The 23,273-nt window shown below is 43.9% G+C and overlaps 2 protein-coding genes across 2 annotated transcripts in view; one reads left to right on the top strand and one right to left on the bottom strand.

Moving 5' to 3' along the window:
• Positions 1–516, bottom strand: part of LOC146189581 (fatty acid synthase-like) — a 64,508-nt gene extending 63,992 nt beyond the window's left edge. Inside the window, exon 1 of the mRNA XM_084605302.1 lies at positions 503–516. Within this exon, the coding sequence (XP_084461428.1) occupies positions 503–516 (14 nt within the window). The remainder of the gene's footprint in view (positions 1–502) is intronic.
• A 5,860-nt stretch (positions 517–6,376) lies between these two features.
• Positions 6,377–23,273, top strand: part of LOC146189580 (fatty acid synthase-like) — a 68,556-nt gene continuing 51,659 nt past the window's right edge. Inside the window, exons 1-2 of the mRNA XM_084605301.1 lie at positions 6,377–6,458; positions 22,453–22,596. Coding sequence (XP_084461427.1) covers positions 6,377–6,458; positions 22,453–22,596 — 226 coding nt within the window. The remainder of the gene's footprint in view (positions 6,459–22,452; positions 22,597–23,273) is intronic.

Raw genomic sequence — 23,273 nt, 5'->3', positions numbered from 1 at the left:
AAATTCATAAAAATTGAATTTTAGGACTCTGTGTTGTACTGTACCGTCTAGGAATTGTGTGCAACGGAAGCTGCAGTGGCGACATACGAGGGATAGACAGTAATGAGTCGGCGTAATTGTGAGCAGATCAGCTGGTCTCATGGATGTCTTTTCAGGCAGGAGAGCAGACAGATTATGCAAAGTAAAGGCGATATTGAAGGTGAATAGTAGGGCAAAACAGAAACAAATATTAACCATGAGTAAGAAGCAGCTACGTTAGGCGTCATAAAGTTTAGTGAAAACATTGTCCAAATCTCTTTGTTCCACATTGAAAGCCACCTTATAGGCATGCGGCCACTAGCTTCACGAACTTAATAACACCATTTCTCCAAAGAGGGCATAATGCGTACCAGGGGACAGGCAAAGACTTTTGTCTCTTCTCCTTAATCACGATGAATATACGCATAGCCCATACCTTCATTTCGCCAGCACCATATGCGTGAGAGCGTCTAGTTCTACTTACCAATTTCCATCCATATTTCTTTCAGAAACCAACGATAAATAAAATTCGCTTTAGTGAGAAAGCAATTGTCGATGCGAATTTTTTTGTCATTTTTTTGGCAAGCGTGCCCTTTTCGAAAAGCATAGAATGCAAAATATTTACAGTTACTTTTCACAACCACAAGTACTCAGAAGATAGTCACACGACGACAGGTATTTTTAGCCATTGTGTAGCTGTACTGTCACGTGGGCATGACGACCGCCGAAGGCTAAGTAAAGCAAGAAGACTGGCGTTGTTCTTAAATAAGCTCATTATTACGCTAATTTGCACCGCAAAATAATTTAGAACTGCTAGCATAAGGGGCTGAGATAAAAAAAATTTTTCGGGAATATAGTTTCAGGCGAGACGGGTGGTTTAATTGTCAAAGCCAATTTATTACATAACTGACTACATATCGTTAGTTATCTATCTGATTAATTCAGGCGTTAGTGTCGATTGGTGATTTAAAGATGCAGAAGAAGCGACGCTACAACATCATTTGCAATAAATAAAAACTCGCTTCCATAAGCCTAGCCGCGAGAAAAAATATCATTTATGCCTTGCTCCACACAAGACCGAAATTGAGCTTATGAGACGCACAGGAAGCTGAGTGAGAACGGCACGTCGTCTACTGACGTGTGGCAGTGACCACGGCATCAAATTCTAACTGCGCTCTCATTGTGCGCCATTGTTTATTTTATTTCGCTCTTTCGCTCGCAGAGCTACCATCCGCGCTGTTTGCAATCATTGCCATTTTCGAGGCACTAAGTGGCGGAGCAAAAATTATGGAGGCACCTAAGCTCCGCTTTTAGGAGTATTTGACGCGAGCGCTTTAATGGCTCATATCTGCAGGTCCGGTTTCTGAGCCTATTGCTCGTATGTACGCACTTTGCAACCCACTCAGCCACTGATCCGTGTTAATCGGGTGTTTCATTCAACACCTTAAACCCTAAACATAGTGGGTTCAAAAAAGAAAAAAAATATTTAAAGGAACGAACTTTCTCATCGGTGGACGGAATACGCAGCAAAACTCCTCTAATTGTCCAAATAACAGAATAAAACTAACTCTCTAATAAACTTTTTAATGATAGAAGTTGGGCAGTTAGTCCCACTGGGGAGATCGAATATGACAGTATTCGGCTGAGTATAGATGGAAAAGAGTGCAAGTTATACCCGCTTGAGTATGGCCAGGTTTGACTGATAAAAATAAGAGAAAATTGTTACGAATGTATATGATAGGAAGCTAGAAATGCCGTCCTAACGTATTTTGAAGTTGACGTTCATTAGAATGAATAAAGGAACGCCAAGGCGTAGAAAAAAAAGGCCAAAGCTGAGAAGGTGAAAATTATAAGTTGCCATTGTAAAAAACAAGGACGATTACTTAGTATGAGTAAGCGTGTTTATGAAAAAAATGGAAATATCAGGTTCAGTAGAAATACAGAACCCGTCATTGTCATTGGTTTGACGTGCTTTTATACGGCAGCTATCGGTCCGCAGAAAAAATCAGCTTCTTTTCCCTATTGAGCGCTAGGGCTTTCGCAAACAGCTTTTCGTTATCTGGCAGCAGGTGCTAGTGCTCATTATAGTCTTTCGTTTCTTTCTGACAAACTCGTTCGTGTCGGCCCGAGAGTAGAAACGTGCATAAATATTTCGGTCATTAGATTTTGTTTGCACACGCTTAACGATCTCTAGGTCAGCGGCCGATACAGCGCATTCAATTTTCTCGCCATTTATTGTAACACGATGGCTCTGCAGTTCTCACTTTTTGTGTAGGGCACTCTCTTGATCTCGACGTTGGTGAGTCGGGAGTATTGCTCGAGATCTATTACTCTGTTTCAGAGAGCCTCAATTTCAGCTTTTAGAGCTTTACTTGAGGCGGCGAGAGAAATCTGCCGGTCACACATGTTCTCAACTATACTTCGTTTCGTACATCAGGTGCAACGCAGCGAAAGCTACGCAAGAAGTCCGCAAGGAAAAAAAAAGGTGGCATATCACTACGCACGTGTTCCGTGGCCGAGTGGTTTCTGCGGAAACTGGCTCTATTTCGATCATACACGTTTGCAATAACTTGCTCAGCGTGCCTGGGCACCTTCGTAGAGCGGATCATATAGAAAAAACCCGCAACTAAGAGGCAGTCGAGGTCGCTGCGTTGCGTAGCATGGAGGGCACCGCTGGCAGAGTTGCGGGGCAGCGAAAACCCGACACGAACGAAAACGACGAATAAAACATACAAAATCGCCGAATCCGATCTTTTTTCTCTAAAAAAAGAAGCTTTTTATGAAGTTGATGGCAAATGTAAGATTTAATAAGCTCGCAGACAAAGCAACTATTATTTCCTCTCGTCAAGAGCAGGCACTATTTTTCATCGCGGATGCGGGGAGCGCGAACAAGAGCTCTAGCTTTGGCAGTGTTGCACTTGATGTGTGAAACGGAGTATAGTTAACTGAACATGTGGAGACGCCTTCATTCCATCAACTTTTGTTTTGGGGTCACTCACATCGATACCGTCATCAATCAATCTTTTCTTGACGTTCATCACAAGCTGGTTGACAAGTCTGTTTAATTTTTCTTTGAAACCTAGGTTCAATGCGCTTTGCGAGTTCGAAATAGGTCAGCATTGTGAGCAAAGCAATCGATACAAGTCGATAAAAATATCCCTAAACAAAATATTAAAATAGCTATAAAAACAGGGAAGAAGCGTCAGCAGCTGTGGTCTAACACGTGTGCGCATTATACTGATAAAAGGATGCCAATAGCACAAACCTAAGGAGTGCACAAAAAATACACGAGAAATGCGTGAAGAATGTTATTAGATGTCTTAACTGAAATGCATGTCTATGCTGGGAAATATCTGGATAGCTATTAATTGGGTGGGCGCTATTTAACACAAAATACACAAAGAAAACGCGGGACTGGCGCTTGCATCATGGACAACCTACCACTCGCCAAACTCTTGCTTCTGATATCTATTAAACGATAGTTTATTCTACGAACTACGTGGTTGACTGGATTACTCAATGAGTGCATGACTCCTAAAAAAAAGTCTCTATCCTGTGCCTACATAGATATAAAAATGACTACGACGTAGCAGGGCTAAGCCCGGCTATGCAAGCGAATGATTTGTTATGCTTGATTATTCTGTATTGCTAAGCTAGGTTAGTCTTACATAGACCTGGACATATTTTAAAGAATGCAAGCTCGATTAGGCATGGTCAGACACGGTTTTCGATGGTTTAACTTGTCCATGGCTCTCTGCGAACTTCAAGGACACGACGTCAAAATACTGATTGTAGCACGTGACCTTTCCATGGCTGTCTGCAAACCTCAAGAACGCCACATATTGGTCTAGACGAAACGAAGGTGTCGAGGGAATTTCGAAGGAGAAACATCCCAGGAGGCGACCCTAATGGGCAGTAGCAGTGGAGGAAAATGATAGGCAGTAAGGTTCTGTGACATTGTGCGAGGCAGTGTTGTACATTTGAGGAGATATGCACCGACACGGATTAGGCTTGCCAAGTGTGCGAAGAAGAAGAAGAAAAAATTACAAGAGTTCAACACTGCTGAACCAAATATTGAGCGAAAGCATTAGCTGCGGGTGATCGAGCATTATTCTCTTTTCCTTCTTCCTCAGCCCACATATAAAGCCCCGCTTTACCAAGCCGTATGACGTGCCTCAGTGGCCTATAGGCGCAACGTGAATGCCAGGGTCCCAGCAGGCTGATTCTGAAATAACCGTCCCATGTGAAACGAGAGACCCAAGTTGGCAGCTCCTGACAACTGAGCCGCGGCTCCGACCGCGCCACGCCGACCGCTTGAGTTGGGAGCCCTTCTCTCACGTTTGTGTCACGTGGGGTGTGACGTCAAAGCGTGACGTGGCTAAGACGTGGTTACCGTCCGCGCTACGCCCACCGCTTGAGTTGGTAGCCCAGCTCTCACACTAATGTCACGTGGGGTGTGACGTCATAGCGTCACGTGGGTAAAACGTACGTGGCTACCGCAGCGCTACGCTGAAGGCTCGCAACCTAGAGTAGTATTGTTTTCGCAATAAAAGCAGTAAGTGTGGAAAGTAGAAGAAGCGAATGCCGTCGGCCCCGCACGCAGCGCGTCACGCCGGGTTGCCGGCTTGGTGAAGCTAGTAAAGCTTTGGACTTAAATCTCCGTAACGTTAATTTGTTGTTATCTGTCAGGTGTTAGAAATGTATAAAACGAAAACACAAAAATCGGTTGGCGTTTTAATATATCAAACTCTCAACGAAATGCCATATGTTCGACACCCATACGGTTGAAAATAGTTGACAAAAACATCAATTTACGAAGCGTTACCGCGATAATAATAACAAAAAAAAAATCTTGTACTACGGCAATGGAGCAGAAAGACGGGGAACATTGATACAACCATGCAAAATTTGTGGAGAATCTCTAGCGTGTCTTTATGGTGGCTCCTAGTTTAAGGGTAACATCTCTAGATGCTATGAAAAACATTAAGCTCGAGCAGAGAACTCGAGGCTTTATGCTGTATCTGCATATTTGGGGGACACTGGAGCTCTGACGCTAAACGTATGGCGCGAAAGCGTTAACAGCGCCCATCTGCGGCAGACCCTGCGAGCCCTCGTTCGCATACATCCGTCTTGATAATCACTTAATCACTGCTTCTTTCACCTCTGCCTCCGTTATTTCACAAACAGTCCTCAGCACAAAGTTACAAGTTACCGAATTGCCTTAAAGACCCCATGACAAATATAAAACCCCGCTTTTAACCAGAACATGTACGTGCCTGCGTGGCAGGCAGGGACATGTCTGACTCTTGTCCAATTGTTCCGAAGGGTTCGATTCCAATCTCACTATCCAGGTTGCCTCCACCTCAAAGGAGGCGCGAAACGGCAGCGCCTGCCAGCTCATCCATGACACGCGGTCTCATGACATCACACTAGCCGCCAACCTATCAGCTCACGGCCACGTCACGAGATAACTACAACGAATATTTTAACCCTAACATTGTAACAGCCTTTATATCGACCTCAGGAGTACCTATACGCTTGAAGAAAAATCTCTAATAGAAATTTAGGCGACAAAGTTTTGTGAGCCAATTACATATTAGTAAAGTACGCTGTTTACTGCTAAAGGTGCACCCAGGTATAATCACTTTCAGCCTTTGTGTCTTCGAAAAAGACGTCCTTTTATCACATTAACATATGCTAAGGCAAAAAGCATTCGAAGGCTGACATTTTCTTGTGAAACATCACTCTCCATACACCTACCTGGTCCGGGAAGAGCGCCTCTCACATACGAGCGCTGAACCACAACCAGCACACAGATCTCTACTTTCCAAATGCCCCAGCATGTCCCATACAACTCCCAGAAGGCTCCATGCTTCACCCACCTATATATATATTCTCCAGTTCACGAGCTATTCGCAGCACTACAATACGCAAGGACAGTCAAGGCTTATCAGGATGAGGTACTGTGCTTTCAGGCTTCTGTCACTGACAGCGCCACAGGAAGGCGTGAGCATATTGATATGGGCGTCATTAGGATTGACCCACATAACCATTACACTTTGTAGCTCTGCAAACAAACCGAGAAATGGGGCATTGACACGTTCCGACGCCTCCAGACAACGCAGACCAATGACTAAAGCCCATTTAGACTCACATTGCTCGCGCAGGTGCTGGAGCTGTGTACAAGAGACAGAAGTGTAGGCAGGCACTAAATACAACGCTTGCACTGCCCCATAAATCACACTTCTTTAAACGCGATATCGTTAAAGGCCCATTCACAGAAAATGCGGCGTCGGCGTCGGCGCTGTGAACGAAAAATCACAAGCATGACAGCGGTAGACTGTAGCTGGCAGCTGATATGGCCGCGCACTGGCTGGACATAAGGTTGCCTGATATTACGTTTGGCCAGAGCTGCCAACTGGGGCCTCTCCTTACATATGGTAGGGCGTTGTCAGAACCAACCTGCCAAAGCACTTGTATTCACTTTACCTCTAGGCCACGCAGGCACCTTCATACGGCTTGGATAGAGCCCGAATTTATATGATTTGCAGCCTACGCTATCACGTCATACCCTTAATGGTGGTGCTTAAGATTCCTCTATAATTTTTGCGTATCTCAATGCTTTCAGAAATTTACTTATAGGTATCTTTCTCTGTCCCTATAAATTGTTATAAAACATCACTGCAGAGAGCAGGGTGCATTTTAAACATGATTAGTTAGCTTTATATTGCCTGATAATTTCACGTAAAGTACTCACCTGTGATGACGTAACTCGGACACTGCGGGAAAAGCTTGAAGTCAGACTGAGAGTAGGGCAGCTAACGATTGAAAACTATCGATATCGGTGACGTTGAACATCATAACATAGATTTGAAAATGGTGTTTAGCTGAACTCATCTGAGCTAAAATAAAACGATTAGAAAAGACATGGTTCCGACATGCAAACGAATATCCAGGGACTACTCCTCTTTAACGGTCAGCAGGCTAAGGAAAACCGTCTAAGGGATTGGGGGTGGGAGGGTGAAAACTGTCGGATCGAATGTTGGGTCCAGCGGATGTCCTTAAAACTTGAGACCGAAGTATGCTCGAGGCAGACGCAATTGGAGATGTTTTAGGGAGGAATTCTTTCCAGAGAAGACAATTGCAGATGTCAAAACTGTCTGGTAAAAGCGGTGAACGATCGTCTCTCTATCAATAACGTGGGAGAAGTCTGGACTTGAGCCGGCATCGTCTGTTCCTGAGCGTCTATAGTGTCAAAACAGGATGAAAGTGCGTAGTCCGAAGCTAAGTGTTGTGCTGTTTTTTTTTTTTACAGCGCTCTATATAGTAAAAAACATCATTACAATAATAGCATTGTCAAGAGTTCCTGTGCCGGAGAGATGCAAAATACGCTCTATGCCACGCATCCTGATTATCTTCCTAATAACAGAAAAAAACAGCACTCTATATAGTAAAGAATATCATGACAATAATAGTACTGTTGCTGCGCTGGAGAGAAGTAAAAAGAGCTCTATGCCATGCATCCTGAGTACATACTTAATAACAGGAAAAACTACGTTAGCCTACATAAAAACAAATACTAAAAAAAAAAAAATCACAACTCCCTTGCTCGCTGAGGTCAGGAACCTGGCAGGAGGGCATGCTCTCTCCTTTTGTGCAGCTTCGGGGGCAAGCATTCTGTATCACGTCTGTTCTGAAACAAATATAAATAGTTACAGTAATATATGGACATAGTCATCCCAAGGTAATAACAAAGCTTTAGTGAATTCTTCACAATTTTAGGTAGTCATTACCAGTAGGAGTGTTCCCTGGCGGATTCAGGATTATGAGGTGTGTAAATATGTTAGGGCCATATGGTCTGCGGGTTCCGTACGAAGCGGGATATATTCCTGAAGAGTGCCACCATTATCATGCACAGATTTTCCTTGAACAGATTAAAATTGACCCTTACTTGTTGGCTGCATCAAGTCTTTTTCACCAGATTTTAACACGTAATATATACTAACTGGTCATTAACTGCGTGCGAAGCCTGTACTGTGTCCAATAAAGGAAGCAGAAAAATTTGAAGGACGTTTAAGCAACGCCGCTAAGAGTAAAAGACGACAGACATTGCGAGTTACATAACTTCTTTCATATCGTGTAGGGATGTTACCTTCACATATCATCTTGCTGTTCTTTCTTTTTTTTTTTCGTTTTGTTTTTTTGCTCCGTATCATCCCCTAGCGACCTCAACTTCACTCTAAAGTTTTTGCTCCTCTATCCTCTCAGCGAATGGCACACTGACGCTTAAGTTGCTCAGCTTGTAGAGAGTGTGTTACTGTACATATATTTCCTCAAAGGCAGTTTTCCTTTCTTTTCATTTTATTTCCAGCGTCTATGGGTGACGACGCTCCATGCTTTGCTAGTCTTAAAGAGGATGGCACAACGGCCGTAGTGTTCCTCCTGGTTTGATCTAAGCTTGTTTCCTATACGCAATGACATGATTCCTTATTTGCATTCTCCTAAAAGGGCTCCCTGTTTCCTGCTCACCGACGCGTGCCGGTCCTCAGCGACTTCGTAGGTCGAAACTTTTGTATCAAACTATCTATTATGTATTTTAATACTGAATATATGCTTTTACATGCTCTTTCCTCTTTACTCTTTTTGGTTTTTTTTTGAATACCTGAGACGAATTTAAAGGTGCAAGTTTCAGAGTGACTTGTTCGGGGGCGCTTTTAAGTAATGATTAGACCAGTTACGTCATACCATAATACTCTCTGCAAATAACAAACAAGAACACACTCTAATACACTGGAAGCTTTTAATCGCACTCGTGTAATATCTTTCTTGCCTCTGAATGCGCGCTTTAGAGGAGCGAATGTTTCATGTAGATGCTACAGTTTTGGCATTGTTTATCTTGCTGATAAGATATGTATTTTGTGCAGTCCAACACAGCGCTCGATGGCTGCATTTGCGCTGTAATCCCTCCGATGTCCAGAAAATATTGTCTTTATGCATCCCAAATGTGGACAAGCAGCCTCGGTAACCAGCTTAAATATATTTTGACATTATTTTTAGTTATAGTTGATTTAGAAAATGGCGAAAGTATACATGTCTTTTCAGTTTTTTCTCTGCGGAAAAATTACAGGTTCATCCGATCAGCACGCCAGCAACGAGCTTGGAGAAATTACCGCATAAGTGCATATTTTTATTAGCGAGAAGTTAAAAAAAAAAAACACCTTTTGAAGAGGGAATACGTGGTAATTGTTAAACCTAAATGAGTTCAGTTCAGTTCAGGCGTTCAGTCGTGTCCGACTCTTCGTGACCCTATGGACCATGTCACGCCACGCTTTCCGGTCTCTCACTATCTTCCTAACATCACATAACTTCATCTGCAGTGCCTCGAGGATGCCCTCTAACCATCGCGTTCGCTGCCTACCCCTTCTCCGGCGACCCTCAACCTTTCCCAACATCAAATCTTTCTCCAGCGACTCCTCTCTTCTCATCAGATGACCAAAGTAGCTGAGCTTTAACTTTAGAATTTGACCCTCCAATGAGCAGTCAGGGTTTATGGTCGACAATATCGACTGATTTGATCTTCTGGCAGTCCAAGGAACTCTTAAGAGTCTTCGCCGGCACCACAATTCAAACGCGTCAATTCTTCGGCGGTCAGCCTTTTTCACAGTCCAACTCTCGCATCCATACATCACAACTGGAAAGACCATAGCACGGGTTATACGGATCTTGGTTGGCAGACTAATGTCTCTGCTCTTTACTAGGAGGTCAAGGCTAACCATTGCTCTCTTTCCCAGAAACAGGCGTCTCCTAATTTCATGGCTGCAGTCTCCTTCCGAGGTAATCTTGGCGCCCAAGAACAGAAGATCTGTCACAGCTTCCACTTCTTGTCCATTGATGCTCCAGGACTTGATAGGGCAAGACGCCATGATCTTCGTCTTTTAATGTACAGTTTAAGCCCAAACTTCTCTCTCTCTTCTTGTACGCGCATCAGAAGTCTCTTGAGTTCCACTTCACTTTCTGCCATTAAAGTGGTATCATCCGCATATCTAAGGTTGTTGATACGTTTTCCAGCGATCTTCACTCCAGCTGAAGACTCGTCCAGACCGGCCTTCCTCATGATGCACTCTGCATATAGGTTAAATAGGCAGGGCGACAGTATGCAGCCTTGCCTCACCCCTTTCTCACCTGAGCTATATTTCAGGAAAACAAAAAGAAGAAAAGGAACGAATTGAAGTAATTGAGAGTAGAACAGAAGCCACAGTGGAAAGCTTCCGAATAATATCAACCATTAGGGCTCATAACGCGCACGAACATTACGGAAAAAGCTCGCTCAGTTTAAATTTTCTGCTGCCATCAAAATGCCACCGGTTCTATTCGACCCCGAATTCTCTGAATGAAATGACGAATACTGCAGTGGCTGAACAAGGACGGTTGGTTAATAAGATACACATGAACGGTTTGATACTGACAATGTACTTTCTTTTCTTTTTGTTAGAACTTTCCTCCCATCTACTCGCAGAACATTAGCGAAAGAAACCAATGGATGTCAGAAAATACCATCGATAGGTAGAAAAAAAGTAATGTTTGTTTGCTGAGGTGCTTCCAGTCAAAGACCTCTGAACGCTCTGATACAGCAGAGTGCTCAAAACGGCGTCTACAACGGCAAGTGATTTGAAGTTTGTTTTTTATATTGACGTGAACTCCAGCCAGATAAATTAGCATGTGATAGAAGGGCGATGAATTCTCATTATTTTGCTGTTAGCTTCAATGACGGCATGGTCAACCCACATTTTTTACCAGGAATGCCTGAAGAGAAAAGTGGCGCTTCGGTAGTTCATCGTCCACAAAGAAACACGTGATGGATTCAGCCGCTGCAGTACTACTCGCCTCGAGGCAAGCCTCGAAAAGACTCTGTGAAAGTCTCTTTATCATCCAAAACCAGACCAGTAACTAATTATAAATTTATTAAAGAAGCAAAAATCCGGCAATTAAAAAGTTGGCTGTGGTTTAGCTCTGGTTAACCCTGGTTGAATTGTGAAAGCAACGGATGCATGGCTACGCTCGTTGTAACTTGTGGTCAAGCATTTGGTTTAGCTCTATTGTATAGACAAGACAAACTGTTCAGGTGAAGAGTAGGCTTTTATTAATTATACCTATGATGACGCTGGAATCATCAGTGAAGCAGTGGGACTTGGTTTCTACTCTTCTGACGACGTGCTCTGTATCTGCTAAGGCTCTATGTAAAACCAAGTCTAAACTTCTTCCCCAGTGCGTAGTGGTTTGAGGCTGGTGCTGGCTCAACTCGAGTAGAAACCACTCCTCCGCAGCTTGAACGAAGGCGGAGATCTTGTCTTTATTAAAGTCCCCCGTCCCGACAACCAAATCCTTTTCAGTTCGGATAGGCATTCCCGTAGCCAGAACGTCCAACGCAGTTCCAACGCTGGCCTGAGGAGATATATACACCCCGGTTACTACGACCCCCGTCTCGGATAGTTTTACACAGCGACGGCAGCGGCGTCGACGGTGGCGCCATCTGTTGGAGCGCGTTTCGTTGAACGCATCAAGTTCACCGGCGTTTTAGTTGGTAGTGGTAAAGGCGTTTATTGCATCCAAATATGAGGGACACCTAAGCTCCGCCTTTAGTCTATGACGCGATAGAGTAGGCTACCAACCCACATATAAAGCCCTGCTTTAACCAAGCCTTATGAACGTGCCTTAGTGGCCTATAGCGGTAACGTGAATACCATGGTCGTGGCAGGCTGATTCTGACATAACCGTCCAATGTTAGACGAGAGACCCAAGTTGGCAGCTCCTGGCACTGTTCGTTGCGCCTGCCAGTTGCGGCTACGGTATACGAGCATACGCGACGAGTTGAGCTGGCTGGCGTAGTGTTGCTTTCGCAACAAGTCTCTCAGCACACAGGAGAGCATCGTGCCGCAGTTGCTGATTCTGAGTCACAGTCCACGTATTTGGGCGTACAAATGGCGAGCCGGAGACGAAAGCTCTTACTGGTATTTCGTTGTAAATGAAGTGCTTATTAAGAAAATTGCATATGAGGTTGCACCGCGTATTGCTCTGGGTTAAAATGAGAGACCCTGTGCTTAGCCGAAAGCTGACATGGTAAGCATATATTGGTGTCGCTACGTTTCTTCTTCGTGTGTCTAACCTTACTTCCATACACAATCCATTATATGGAATAGCTCGTTGAGCACGTAGAAACGGCGAAATATTAGCATATTTTCTTACGTGAGACAAGCCATGGACGTAAATATTGATTATTGTTGGAGCAGGAATACTGAATAGTGTAGCAGAAATGAAATAAAGCATTCGAATGATGAACAACTCTCACAACTTAGCTGTTAGAAGACATTTTTGTTCTTTCCATCGCTAAATTCATCGAAAGGCTAATTAATTTTGTGTTATCACGTCCAATGACTTCAGCACCCTAGTGACCATCGTTTGTCACCCCCTAATCAGAGCCGGTTACATGATCCTGCTTTATGACCCTGCTAGTACGTGGCAGTACTACAGACATATCCTGATTGCCCACCACACCAGAGTGGGTACCGTACATGTGAGCCGTCCGAAAGCCTTCCCCGTTTGGAGCTGGTGTTACTAGTTGGCGCTTTTGTTTGGTTGAAGTATGAGCATTCCAATTCACGAATAGCATTGACCAAAGACGTACAAGAAGAGGTCAAAACAGACTAAAGGTGGAATTGCGGGGTGCTACAGAGGTCGGACGATGACTCAGAGCTCGCGTTACAAAAAAGAAATCGTAAAACAATAAAACAATTGCGCTGGTCCGCTCCCTAAACGAAAATTATAAACACCGTGAGGTTTTATTGCGAAAGCAATACTATTCCCGTTTCCAGCCCTTCGTGTAGCCACGGTCGGTAGGCACGTTTGACCTTTAATGACCCCAGATGGCTGTGACGTCATACCAGCTGCTAGAGTTGGGCTACCAAGTCGAGTCGTCGTGTGGCGGCGGTTGGTAGGCACGGCGCGCTGCAGCTGGAGCCGCGTTGCTACCGAGTGGAGGCGCTGCTGTCACCTCTTCTTTCGCAGTTGAGAGGAGGAGGAGCAAAACGATGGGTATATAAATGCTCGCGCTTGCTCAGCTGAGGCACTCGCTATGCATCCTGATAAACAAAAAGAGAAGTCACGACGTCTCGATGAAGCCAGGAAAGGACAGCGGGCTACAGAGACAGATGAAGAACGGGAACAGCGTCTCGCTCGACAGTGCGCTCAAGATGTAGCTAGACGAGCGCGTCGCGCTTCTCTTGAATCGTTCTCAACCGGTGACGACTCTAAATGGAATGTAATGGACGCTTAGAACAGTGAAGACTCTGTGTCGACGTGTTATTAACCATGCAATTATTGCTTTCGCAACCTACCGGGCTTAACTAAAGCTAAGCTCCAACATATTTTTTGGTGCTTGATTAGGGTTCAAGTTCAACGCCTTTAGTGTCAGAATCCAGTTTGAACTTCTTAGTGACATTCCGTAGTTGTTCGAACGCATTAAAATACGTTCAAATGGCTCGAAAAGAAAGGAAAAATTACGATTGAGGAGACTTGTAAAAACAATTTAATTGATTTGCAAATTTTTCAGTCGGACCGTGATGTGCCAACTCTTAAAAGCAAAGTTTGTTTTAATAAAATTCATGTTATTGCATAACTTTATGGAATTACTGTTCGTGGCATAGACATTCACCATAACTGATACGACTGAAGAACCAGGAGAGTCATTTTAAAAAAAAAAAGAAGAAATATTAAGATACGCTGTGTCTTGTCCGGCATCCAAGGTCCGGGCGGCGTAGACGGAGCGCCAAGGGAAAGTTTATTCCTTCTACTTGGCAGGCTGAAAGCGCGGGACAGGCGAGTGGAACTGCGTGCAGAAGAAAGCGATGAAGCAGGTGGTGTGCGAGTGACTGTGTCTCTGGGACCGCGCGTGACTGTCTCCTGAGTGTGATCCTACCCCGTAACGATACTGAGTGCCGTGGGCCCTTGCAAGAGGTCTTTGAATGCCAGCATGGGCTATCAGATTAGCGATAGCCTATTAGTGCGCACGGGCATGCAATACGCAATAACAAAGCGCTTACGTTGTCTAACGCGCATACAACACCTTGCATATGCTTTCGTACATACACTGCTAAATTCGTTAACATGATTTCTTTGTATATCTGAGTGAGGTAGCTATGAGCGGAGATTTTGGGTGCCCACTGGAGCGATGGAAGTTAGTTGGATAATCTGGGGAGTCCTGCCATTCTTAAGCGGCTGAGAGACGCCCTCGTCTTTCTTCTTGCTGACATGGTTGAAGTCACTGGCAGTGTCCGGTCACGACAACGCCCACGCAAGCGACCAGATCCATGGATACACCTGCAGCTACGCTAACTCATTGTGTGCTGGCGGTAAGCCCCATTTTTGTGGCGCGGAAGCAAAGGAAGAACATAAGCCGATCTACGGAACTTTCCTGCTCTGAAGGTTGGTCTAAATATACCATGCTTCAGCTAACAAATCCCTTGGTTTTTTAAGACGTCATCTTCGCGATGCTCCCGTACACGTCAAGTTACTAGCTTACGAATCACTTGTGAAATCAAAACTAGAATATGCATCACCCATTTGGCACCCACATCAAGCTTACCTCACCAATGCACTAGAACTCTTGCAGAATCGCGCCGCCAGATTTATTCATTCGTCATACCATTACAGCACCAGTGTATCATATCTCAAAACCCTTTCAGGTTTACAGCCCCTCGAGATACGCCGCCGCATAGCCAGTCTTTCACTGTTTCACAAGTTTTTTTACAGCCATCTACAAACTGCACCCTATATGGTCCCACCAGCACGCATATCTCACCGCACTCTCCACCATCTCCAGATTAGCCGTCCACGTGCACGAACCGTCACCTTCGCAAACTCATTTTTTTTCACGCGCCGCTGCGGACTGGAATGGCCTTCCCGAAGAGATTGCAACAACAACCTGTCCAATAATCTTCGCACAAAAAGCCTACAGCTATTTATCATCATAGCACATGACTTTGTACCATTTCATCCAAAATTTGTATCCACTCCTTATGTAATGCCCCTCAAAAGGGGTCTTTAAGGAAATAAAAATGAAATGAATGAAATGAAATGCGATTGTTTTTTTTTTTGCCTCGGTTATGTAACTCGCTCGTTCCAGCTTTTGTTCAATATTTCCTACTGTTGCAAAATTCTAGATATCAAAATGAAATGTTTGGCTTGCGACGGCGCCTTTTGCTCTTTTTAAATGTGGTGGATAGTGAAATGATCACCGTTGGAAGCTGCGCCCATGAAAGGGTGAAGCTTCTTTTAAAGCGGTATAGATGCTTAGGACTAAAACTACAGGTCTCATATGCTAAGGAAGAGCGATCAAGAGGTTCTGGAAATAAGTTCAGTATCGATATTGACATGCTAGTAGCCTTCTCAAGCACCAGTTTCAAGCACAAGTCATTGGGTCGATCTTCATAAATTAAAGGGAAATTTATTCCACTATTATTTTGCTGTCAGGAGAGTGCGACCAATTCTTGCAGGTACTTACTCGGCGGAATTAATCGATGAAAATACTCAAGACGCAGTCTCTATGTGTTGAATGAAAATTGAAGTGATGAAATGGGACAGATCCGCGTAGATTTAGGTGAGCTGGTCGCGGTGTTGAAGGAGGTACCATAACCAAGGAATTCATGGAATTCTCATGCAAGAAAGCGAGAACGCTTTACTCACTGAAGAAGAAGTTCCTCGGCAGATTTAGGTTCCAGGGCATAGAGCCGATTCAGAGGGTGCACTTCAATGTTTGCGCGCCAGGAAGGATGAAACTCAGGAATCCTTTGTTTGTTCCCTTCATCAGAAAGAACATGGATATAGGTTTGCGCAAGTAAGGCACTGTAAGACTTCAAAAGTTATTCAGTTGTTAAAAGGAAAATGAAAAACATTTCTGTTAAAAAGTTTTGGAAAAAGGCAAAAACATTTAAATGCGCGAACACCTAAAACGGCGAGGTTATTTTAATGGCGAACAGATTCTCAAAGTGCAGGTAGTACGGCGGAAGAGCGAGACATCAGAACCATAAATTGTTTTCTTACGACGTTTAGTGACAAGAATGATACTTTGCCATGTTTGAGCAATGCCTAAGGAGACACTGCAGATAGACTTAATTCAGCCTATGGTTGATAATCAATGTTGATGTTTTAACCGCAATCCAAGACTTTAAACGGGAACGCTAGATTTATAAGCTAAAAAAAGCAGATATATGAGAAAGAGGTGCGGCCTGAATGACAGATTTAGGAAGTAGTGATTCTGGAATTATACTACAACGCATTCAATTCAAGACAGTGGCAACCCCTTCCTTTGGGTAACGACGAAATTAGTTTCAACCAACAGACGGGAAGATTTTTAGAACAAGCTCTTTAGAGACGTGTTTTTTTACAAGATGGAAAAACGCGAACTCATCCATAAGAAAGCCAAGGAAATGAATTTGTAGATTTGTTTATTGAAACCACGTTTTATTCCGCTTCATGATGCACCTAAGACGCTAGCTTGAAGCCATTCTAAATAATATTGATGAATTATTTTCGTTTTTATATCAACATCACCTTTTTGCGATGAATCGTTTTACGATAGATTTTTGCAACAACATTCAGTTATACCTGGCAGGTGGCGTTTGTTTGTACCTGGGTGAGGAAATTATTGTGTAACTTGAGTGATCTGTGATGGCAAAAAAAGTAAGTGTAAAGCAATCTAAAACGACAAAGCAAGAGGGTAAGCTTTGTTAATGGTCATGTTCAGGGCACGTGTTGATAAAATAAACAAGCCTCTGGCAGTCCGTTATTAGGAGTGTCACTCGCTGCCGGTGCGCTCTGCAGAGGCATGCGATAGAAGAAAAGTTCTATTGTAGGCGAGGGGTGGTGGCGTGTGTAGCCTCGCTAGCTAACGTATAATAATACAACTTTAAACAGATCTTCTCGCACAGAAAAACAGCAATTGAACGAAACGAGACTGAACCCCTGTGCACGCCACTATTTTGTGGGCAAAATCTAAGAGACTCAAAGCCTTGGATGCCTCGTATTGGCTGTTTCTTCACGTTTTAAATTTCTTGCGTTGTTACAACTCATTTAGGCTTTGTTTCATTTGTAGTACAAAGTTAAAAAAATCCCGGAGATTTTGTTTCTTCGTCTTTTTTCCCGAAATTTCTATCCTTGTCGGTCGCAATTTAATACCGTTTAGCGTGAAGCGTCTATCTAAATTCGCGAAAGCACATCCATTTAGTCCAATAAACTCTAGGGTTTGACAAGGGCAGTAAATTCATCTTAAGCCAAATAGACGAGCGAGACGGAAAGACTTCAAACACACGCATTACTCATAACTGTTATTGGCAGGCGAATCACACAGCCTGTGTACGACCGAAAAGCCTCAGCAGGCGTATCTGTGAAAGGCATCTAAAAATGCGATAGCCGGATTAATCGAAAAAGAAAATGAAATCTGAAATTGCATTTCAGCGTTATAAACGACAGATGTAATTGACATAAAAATGTTGTCTCGCGTTCCTGATCGAGAAAGTTTTTTGACATCACGGGCTATTTGTAATATGTTTCTGCTGTGAGTTCTGTGGTCATAGAGACGCAACACGCACACCATGCAAGCCAAAGCTTTCTAAGTCATACGTCACCAGTCTCAGTAAAAAAAAAAAGAGACGAAACTGAGTTAAGGTGGAAGGCTGTAGCAAGGCTCTAGCACGGGACGATCAAGTAAGATCATCGCGGTACTGTATTATCTTCATTTCTCCATTGCACATCCAAGCGGCAGGAATGCTGAGGCGAACAGGAAAACTTCAAGTAGTTTTCTGCGGACTTCTGGTCTGCCCTTTTTCTTCGAAGTTAGTCATTTTTCGCGCTGCTAGAATCACAATAACGTAGTGAGCTGCGTAGGAGGAAACTCAGGAGAAAACGTTAGTAGTGTAGGAGCGTGTTTATTAAGTCAACCCAGATGGATCCAGCCGCTCAGGATGAACTCGCTGCGGAGCGTCAGGCATAGCGAAGCACCAAGACAGCGACCAACTTCTTCGTCCTCGAGTGCGCCAGCACGCGATTCATGCCAGTGGTTATGATGCCGAAGATTACCACACTACAGAAGAAAAGAGCTGAGCCGAGTGCGTTGTCGAGCAAGCAAAAACTAACATTGCGTCATAAATTTGAGGTGAATAAGTAAGGATAGCAACCACGTGTGAAAATAATGAGATAAATCATGGCTCCTTAGGCTAATGTAGTGAGGGTTGACACAATGCACAAGTAGCCAGTGGTTGCAAACACTTGTTCTCGGATATTGTTGCCATTGCTGGAGCAGAAAAAAAAAATAAAGGTTGATATATGTAATATTGTAATAGTGCAGCGATGGCGTAGCGGTAGATAATCCGCCTTGCATGCAAGAGGACTGGGGTTCAAACCCCGGTGCCGCGTAATTCTCCACCGGACGAAAAAAAAAAATCCGCGTGTCGATGGAATTGCATACACAGGTTTGGGGTGCGACCTGATGCCGGTGAACACCTCCGGCAACGCACTCCCTCACCAGAACAGGAGTTGGCCACCCTGGTGCAGTAATTGGCCACAACCTCCTATGATAAGCTGCATAAAACCCCGGCCCTCAGTCACCAGCGGCTGCGGAACAACTGACCACGGCGGCGGTCAGACCTGTGACGCAGCAGGGGGTGCTAAGAAAGCCTGGCTCCGCTGGACAGGCCGCCATTGGAAACTGACCCTGGCAACGTTTAATGCTAGAACCCTTGCTAGTGAAGCTAGTTTAGCAGTGCTGTTAGAGGAACTAGAGGGCATGAAATGGGATGTCATAGGGCTTAGTGAGGTTAGGAGGCCGAATGAGGCATATACTGTACTGAAGGATGGGCATGCACTGTGTTAACGAGGTTTACCAGAGAGGCGACAACTAGGAGTAGGTTTCCTTGTCAATACGTATATAGCGGGTAATATAGATGAATTCTATAGTATTAATGAGAGGGTTGCAGGCATCGTAATTAGGCTTAATAAGCGGTATAAACTGAAGGTTGTACAGGCCTATGCACCTACAAGTAGTTATGATGACCAGGCAGTTGAAAGCTTCTATGAAGATGTAGAATCGGCAATGCGAAAAGTAAAGACGCAGTATACTGTACTAATGGACGACTTCAATGCCAAGGTAGGGAAAAAACAGGCAGGAGACAAGGCAGTAGGTGACTATGGCATTGGTTCTAGGAATAGCAGGGGGGAGTTACTAGTTGAGCTTGCAGAGCGCAATAACTTACGAATCATGAATACCTTGAATCATGAATCATGAATACCTGGAAGAACCGGAAATGGACATGGAAAAGTCCTAACGGAGAGACTAAAAATGAAATCGACTTCATAATGTGTTCAACCCCCGCCATTGTGCAGGATGTAGAGGTAATCGGGAAAGTGTGATGCAGTGACCACAGGATGGTGAGGTCCCGAATTAGCCTAAATCGGAAGAAGGAACGCAGCAGATTAGTAAGAAAGAAACCCATCAACGAATTAGCGGTGAGGGGGAGGGCAGAAGAGTTCAGGATCTCGCTACAGAATAGGTATTCAGCTCTAATTGAGGATGGCGACATTACCCTAGAGGCAAGGAACAATAATTTCAGAGATATCATTACTGAGTGCGCGGTAGAAGTAGGCGGTAGGATAGTTAGAGAGGATACCGGTAAGCTGTCTAAGGAGACGAAAGATTTGATTAAGAAACGCCAGAGTATGAAAGCTTCCAATCCAACAGACCAGATCGAATTGGCCGAGATATCAAAGCTAATCAATAAGCGCAAGGTGGCCGATGTAAGGAAGTATAACATGGAGAAAATTGAGCATGCTGTAAAGAACGGGGGAAGCCTTAAAGCGGTAAAGAAGAAATTGGGCATAGGCAAAAACCAGATGTATGCGATAAGGGACAAGGCGGGTAACGTCATCACTAATATGGAAAAGATAGTCAAAGTAGCCGAGGAGTTCTATAAAGATCTCTACAGTAGCCAAAGTAGTCAGGACCGTAATGAGATCGGCGGTAGGGAAAAACAGTCAGACGTTCCACCAGTGGCGATTTGCTGATGACATTGCCTTGCTAAGCAACTCGGCGGATGAACTGCAAATAATGATTGATGACCTAGACAGAAAAAGTAGAAAGGTAGGCTTGAAAATCAATATGCAGAAGACTAAGGTAATGTTCAACAGCCTCGGGAAGGAACAGCAGTTTACATTAGGTAGCGAAATACTGGAAGTAGTAGGCGAATATGTCTACTTAGGACAGGTAGTAACCGCAGATCCGGATCATGAAAAGGAAATAACAAGAAGAATAAGATTGAGATGGAGCGCATTTGGCAAACACTCTTGACAGTGCTATTACTGCCAGGATGTCATTTTCTTAGCCGCGCTTATTCAAAAGGTACTATACAGAGCATCGTTAAAAAAACTGCACTGCATTGAGCTTCGGGCTAAGCAATTGTATCCTGTTTTGACACTCGCCTGCTTAAGTACAGAGTTCTCACAGGTATTTTTGATAATCAGATGGTCCTTCACTGCGTGACAGTTTTGATATCTGGAGTTGTAGTCTCTAGGTAGAATTCGTCCCGCAGGCACTTCAAATTGCATATGCGTCTAGCATACTTCCGTCTCATGCTTTTTAAGTACATCCGCTAGACCCACTATTCCATCCGATAATTTCCATCCTCACCGGATATTCGTTCGCACGTCGAAACCATGCTTTTTCTAACCATTTTATTTTAGTTCAGATGAGAGCTCAGATAAATACCATTCTCGAATCTATGTTGTTTTTGGTGTTCAACGCCACCGATGTCAGTCGTTTTCTATCGTCAGCTGCCCCACTCTCAGCCTGATTTCTAGCCTTTTCTGCAGCACCCGAGTTAGTCGGTGAGTACAAGCTAACCAGATTTAATATGCACCCTTCTCCCTCTAGTGATGTTACATGACAATTTATGGGTACAGAACAAGGCATCTCTTGATTAAATGTCTGAAAAAAAAAATGAGATACGTAAAAATTATAGGGGACACATAATCTCCGCCTGTAAGGTAAGGAAAAGTCTAAAGTTAAAGCTCAGCTAGTTTGGCCATCTGATGAGAAGAGAGGAGTCGCTGGGGAAAGATTTGATGTTGGGAAAGGTTGAGGGTCGTCGGAGAAGGGGTAGGCAGCGAACGCGATGGCTAGATGGCATCCTCGAGGCGCTGCAGATGAAGTTATGCGATGTTAGGAAGGTAGTGAGAGACCGGAAAGCGTGGCGTGATATGGTCCATAGGGTCACGAAGAGTCGGACACGACTGGACGACTGAACTGAACTGCGATAGTGTAGGCTACAATCCAACCCCAATAACCCAATAAAGCCTCGCTTTAACCAAGCCGTATGAACGTGATTGTGAATGCAAGTGCTCTGGCAGGGGATTCTGACAACACCCTTCCATATAAAAGGAGGGGCTCGAGTTGGCAGCTCCTGCCAAGCGTAACGTCAGGCAACTCCACATTCATACAGTACGGGGCCTTCGACGTGGCTTTTAACTATGAACGGGGTCTTTAGCGCTGTGTCGTTAAAATGCAGTGATGTGGTCAAAAGTGCGATCTTCGTACTGCGTATCACTGGTTTGTCTGGACACATTGATTACAGGCTATTAGGCGCTCCATGAGGTGGAAGCCGACTAAAAAGGGTCTAGTGAATTTCCAGTCACAGCTAAAATCGGGCAAATTCTCACATGTTGTGCATGCAAAAGTGTTTTATTCAATACAGTTAGGTAGAGTCACTACTACCTTAGTGATTTCATGGTAAAAATATATTTTTAACACTCAGATTTTGGGGCTGCATATCTTTACAGTCGAACAATAGCTTCCACACCAGTCTCCAATCTTTATGTAGATTCTCAAGTTTTAGTGACATGTAGGCTGGTTTTGTTCAAAATCTGCGCATATAGAGAAGGAAATAAATAAATATAACTTATGTGTGCCCACCACAGAGTATTTTCACAAGCGAATTTCTTTAAGGGAGCACGCTTTGCGCTACAATTCCTGAGGATAATGTACAACTACGAAGTCAGGTGGCGTGAAAATTTAAAAACAATATTTAGAAGAAATAAAGTCGTCTATTGGTGATGAGCACACATTTTCCCAAGTCAAAAAAAGTCGAGGATAATGTACTCTTGTGAAGCTAACCAAGGACTAGAGTGGCGTGTTTTTCCCTTATGCTTGTTTACCGGAACTGATGGCAGTTACTTTGTTAAGTTTGTTAAGACATAGTCCTGGTGAAATCCCTGCCAGAATGACTGCGGTAGGTAATATCTGTGGCACATTGCAACGCATGCTATCCTTTATACGCCATAAACAGATTCCTCAAATGTAGTGCTGCTCTTACCTTCGGCGGCTTTCTTTCCCAGGGCAAAAGACAATGGCGAAGGAAGAAATCTGTATAACAGGATTTTCGGCCCGGTTCTCACAAGCGGATAACCTGCGCGAGTTCAAAGAAAAACTCTACGCGGGGGTCGACTTTGTCACCGACGATGAGGCCCGCTGGCCTCGAGGTATGTTCTTTGAGCACTTTAAAACCAGTACGTGATTACCAGCTAGATTCAAACTCGTTTTTTTTTCTTTAAAAGTTGGCTGGTTTATTGAAGGGTAGGCATGCAGGAAGCAGGCACTAAACATAAAATTTTTGTGACTTGAACCATGGCTCATGACTATTAGTAACGGTCTGCTAGTGCCACACTATTCTGGTGTACATGCCGGTTTAAGTCATCTGTAAGGGCACAAAGTGCATTAGTCGTGCATCAGGTGTAAAAAAAAATAATCCAAAATGTTTTTGTATTTTATAGCTGATATATTATCTCTATATATTTCTCTATACCGCCCTCTTACAATACACATCATGATGTTGAAAGATGTTAATTTAATCAGAGTTTCACCCGCAGCATTAGTAATACTAGCGGCAACAGCACGCTTATGAGCAGAAAGAGGTGAAGTGATCTCTTTGCTGATGACTTTGCTCTTCTACCATGACACAATAACTATGATTATTATGGCTTGCTTCAACGCTCACCCTTCTCTCGGCGTATTACGGCGAATATTTTTCATATAAATATACCCAGAAAACATTTCAGAAATGAAAACTTCGTGTGAGATTTTGCAGAATGCTGTCAACGATAAAACAGCTTCGCTTCTTGAGTGTGGGGGCTCCAAACCTCCACCAAAGCCTCCCATA

The sequence above is a fragment of the Amblyomma maculatum genome, chromosome 5 (assembly GCF_055883805.1).
Source record: "Amblyomma maculatum isolate TAMU_Amacu chromosome 5, ASM5588380v1, whole genome shotgun sequence".
In the NCBI taxonomy this organism is placed as follows: Eukaryota; Metazoa; Arthropoda; class Arachnida; order Ixodida; family Ixodidae; genus Amblyomma; species Amblyomma maculatum.
The sequence above is the reverse complement of the archived record's forward strand: the minus strand, read 5'-3'. Positions and strand labels throughout refer to the sequence as shown.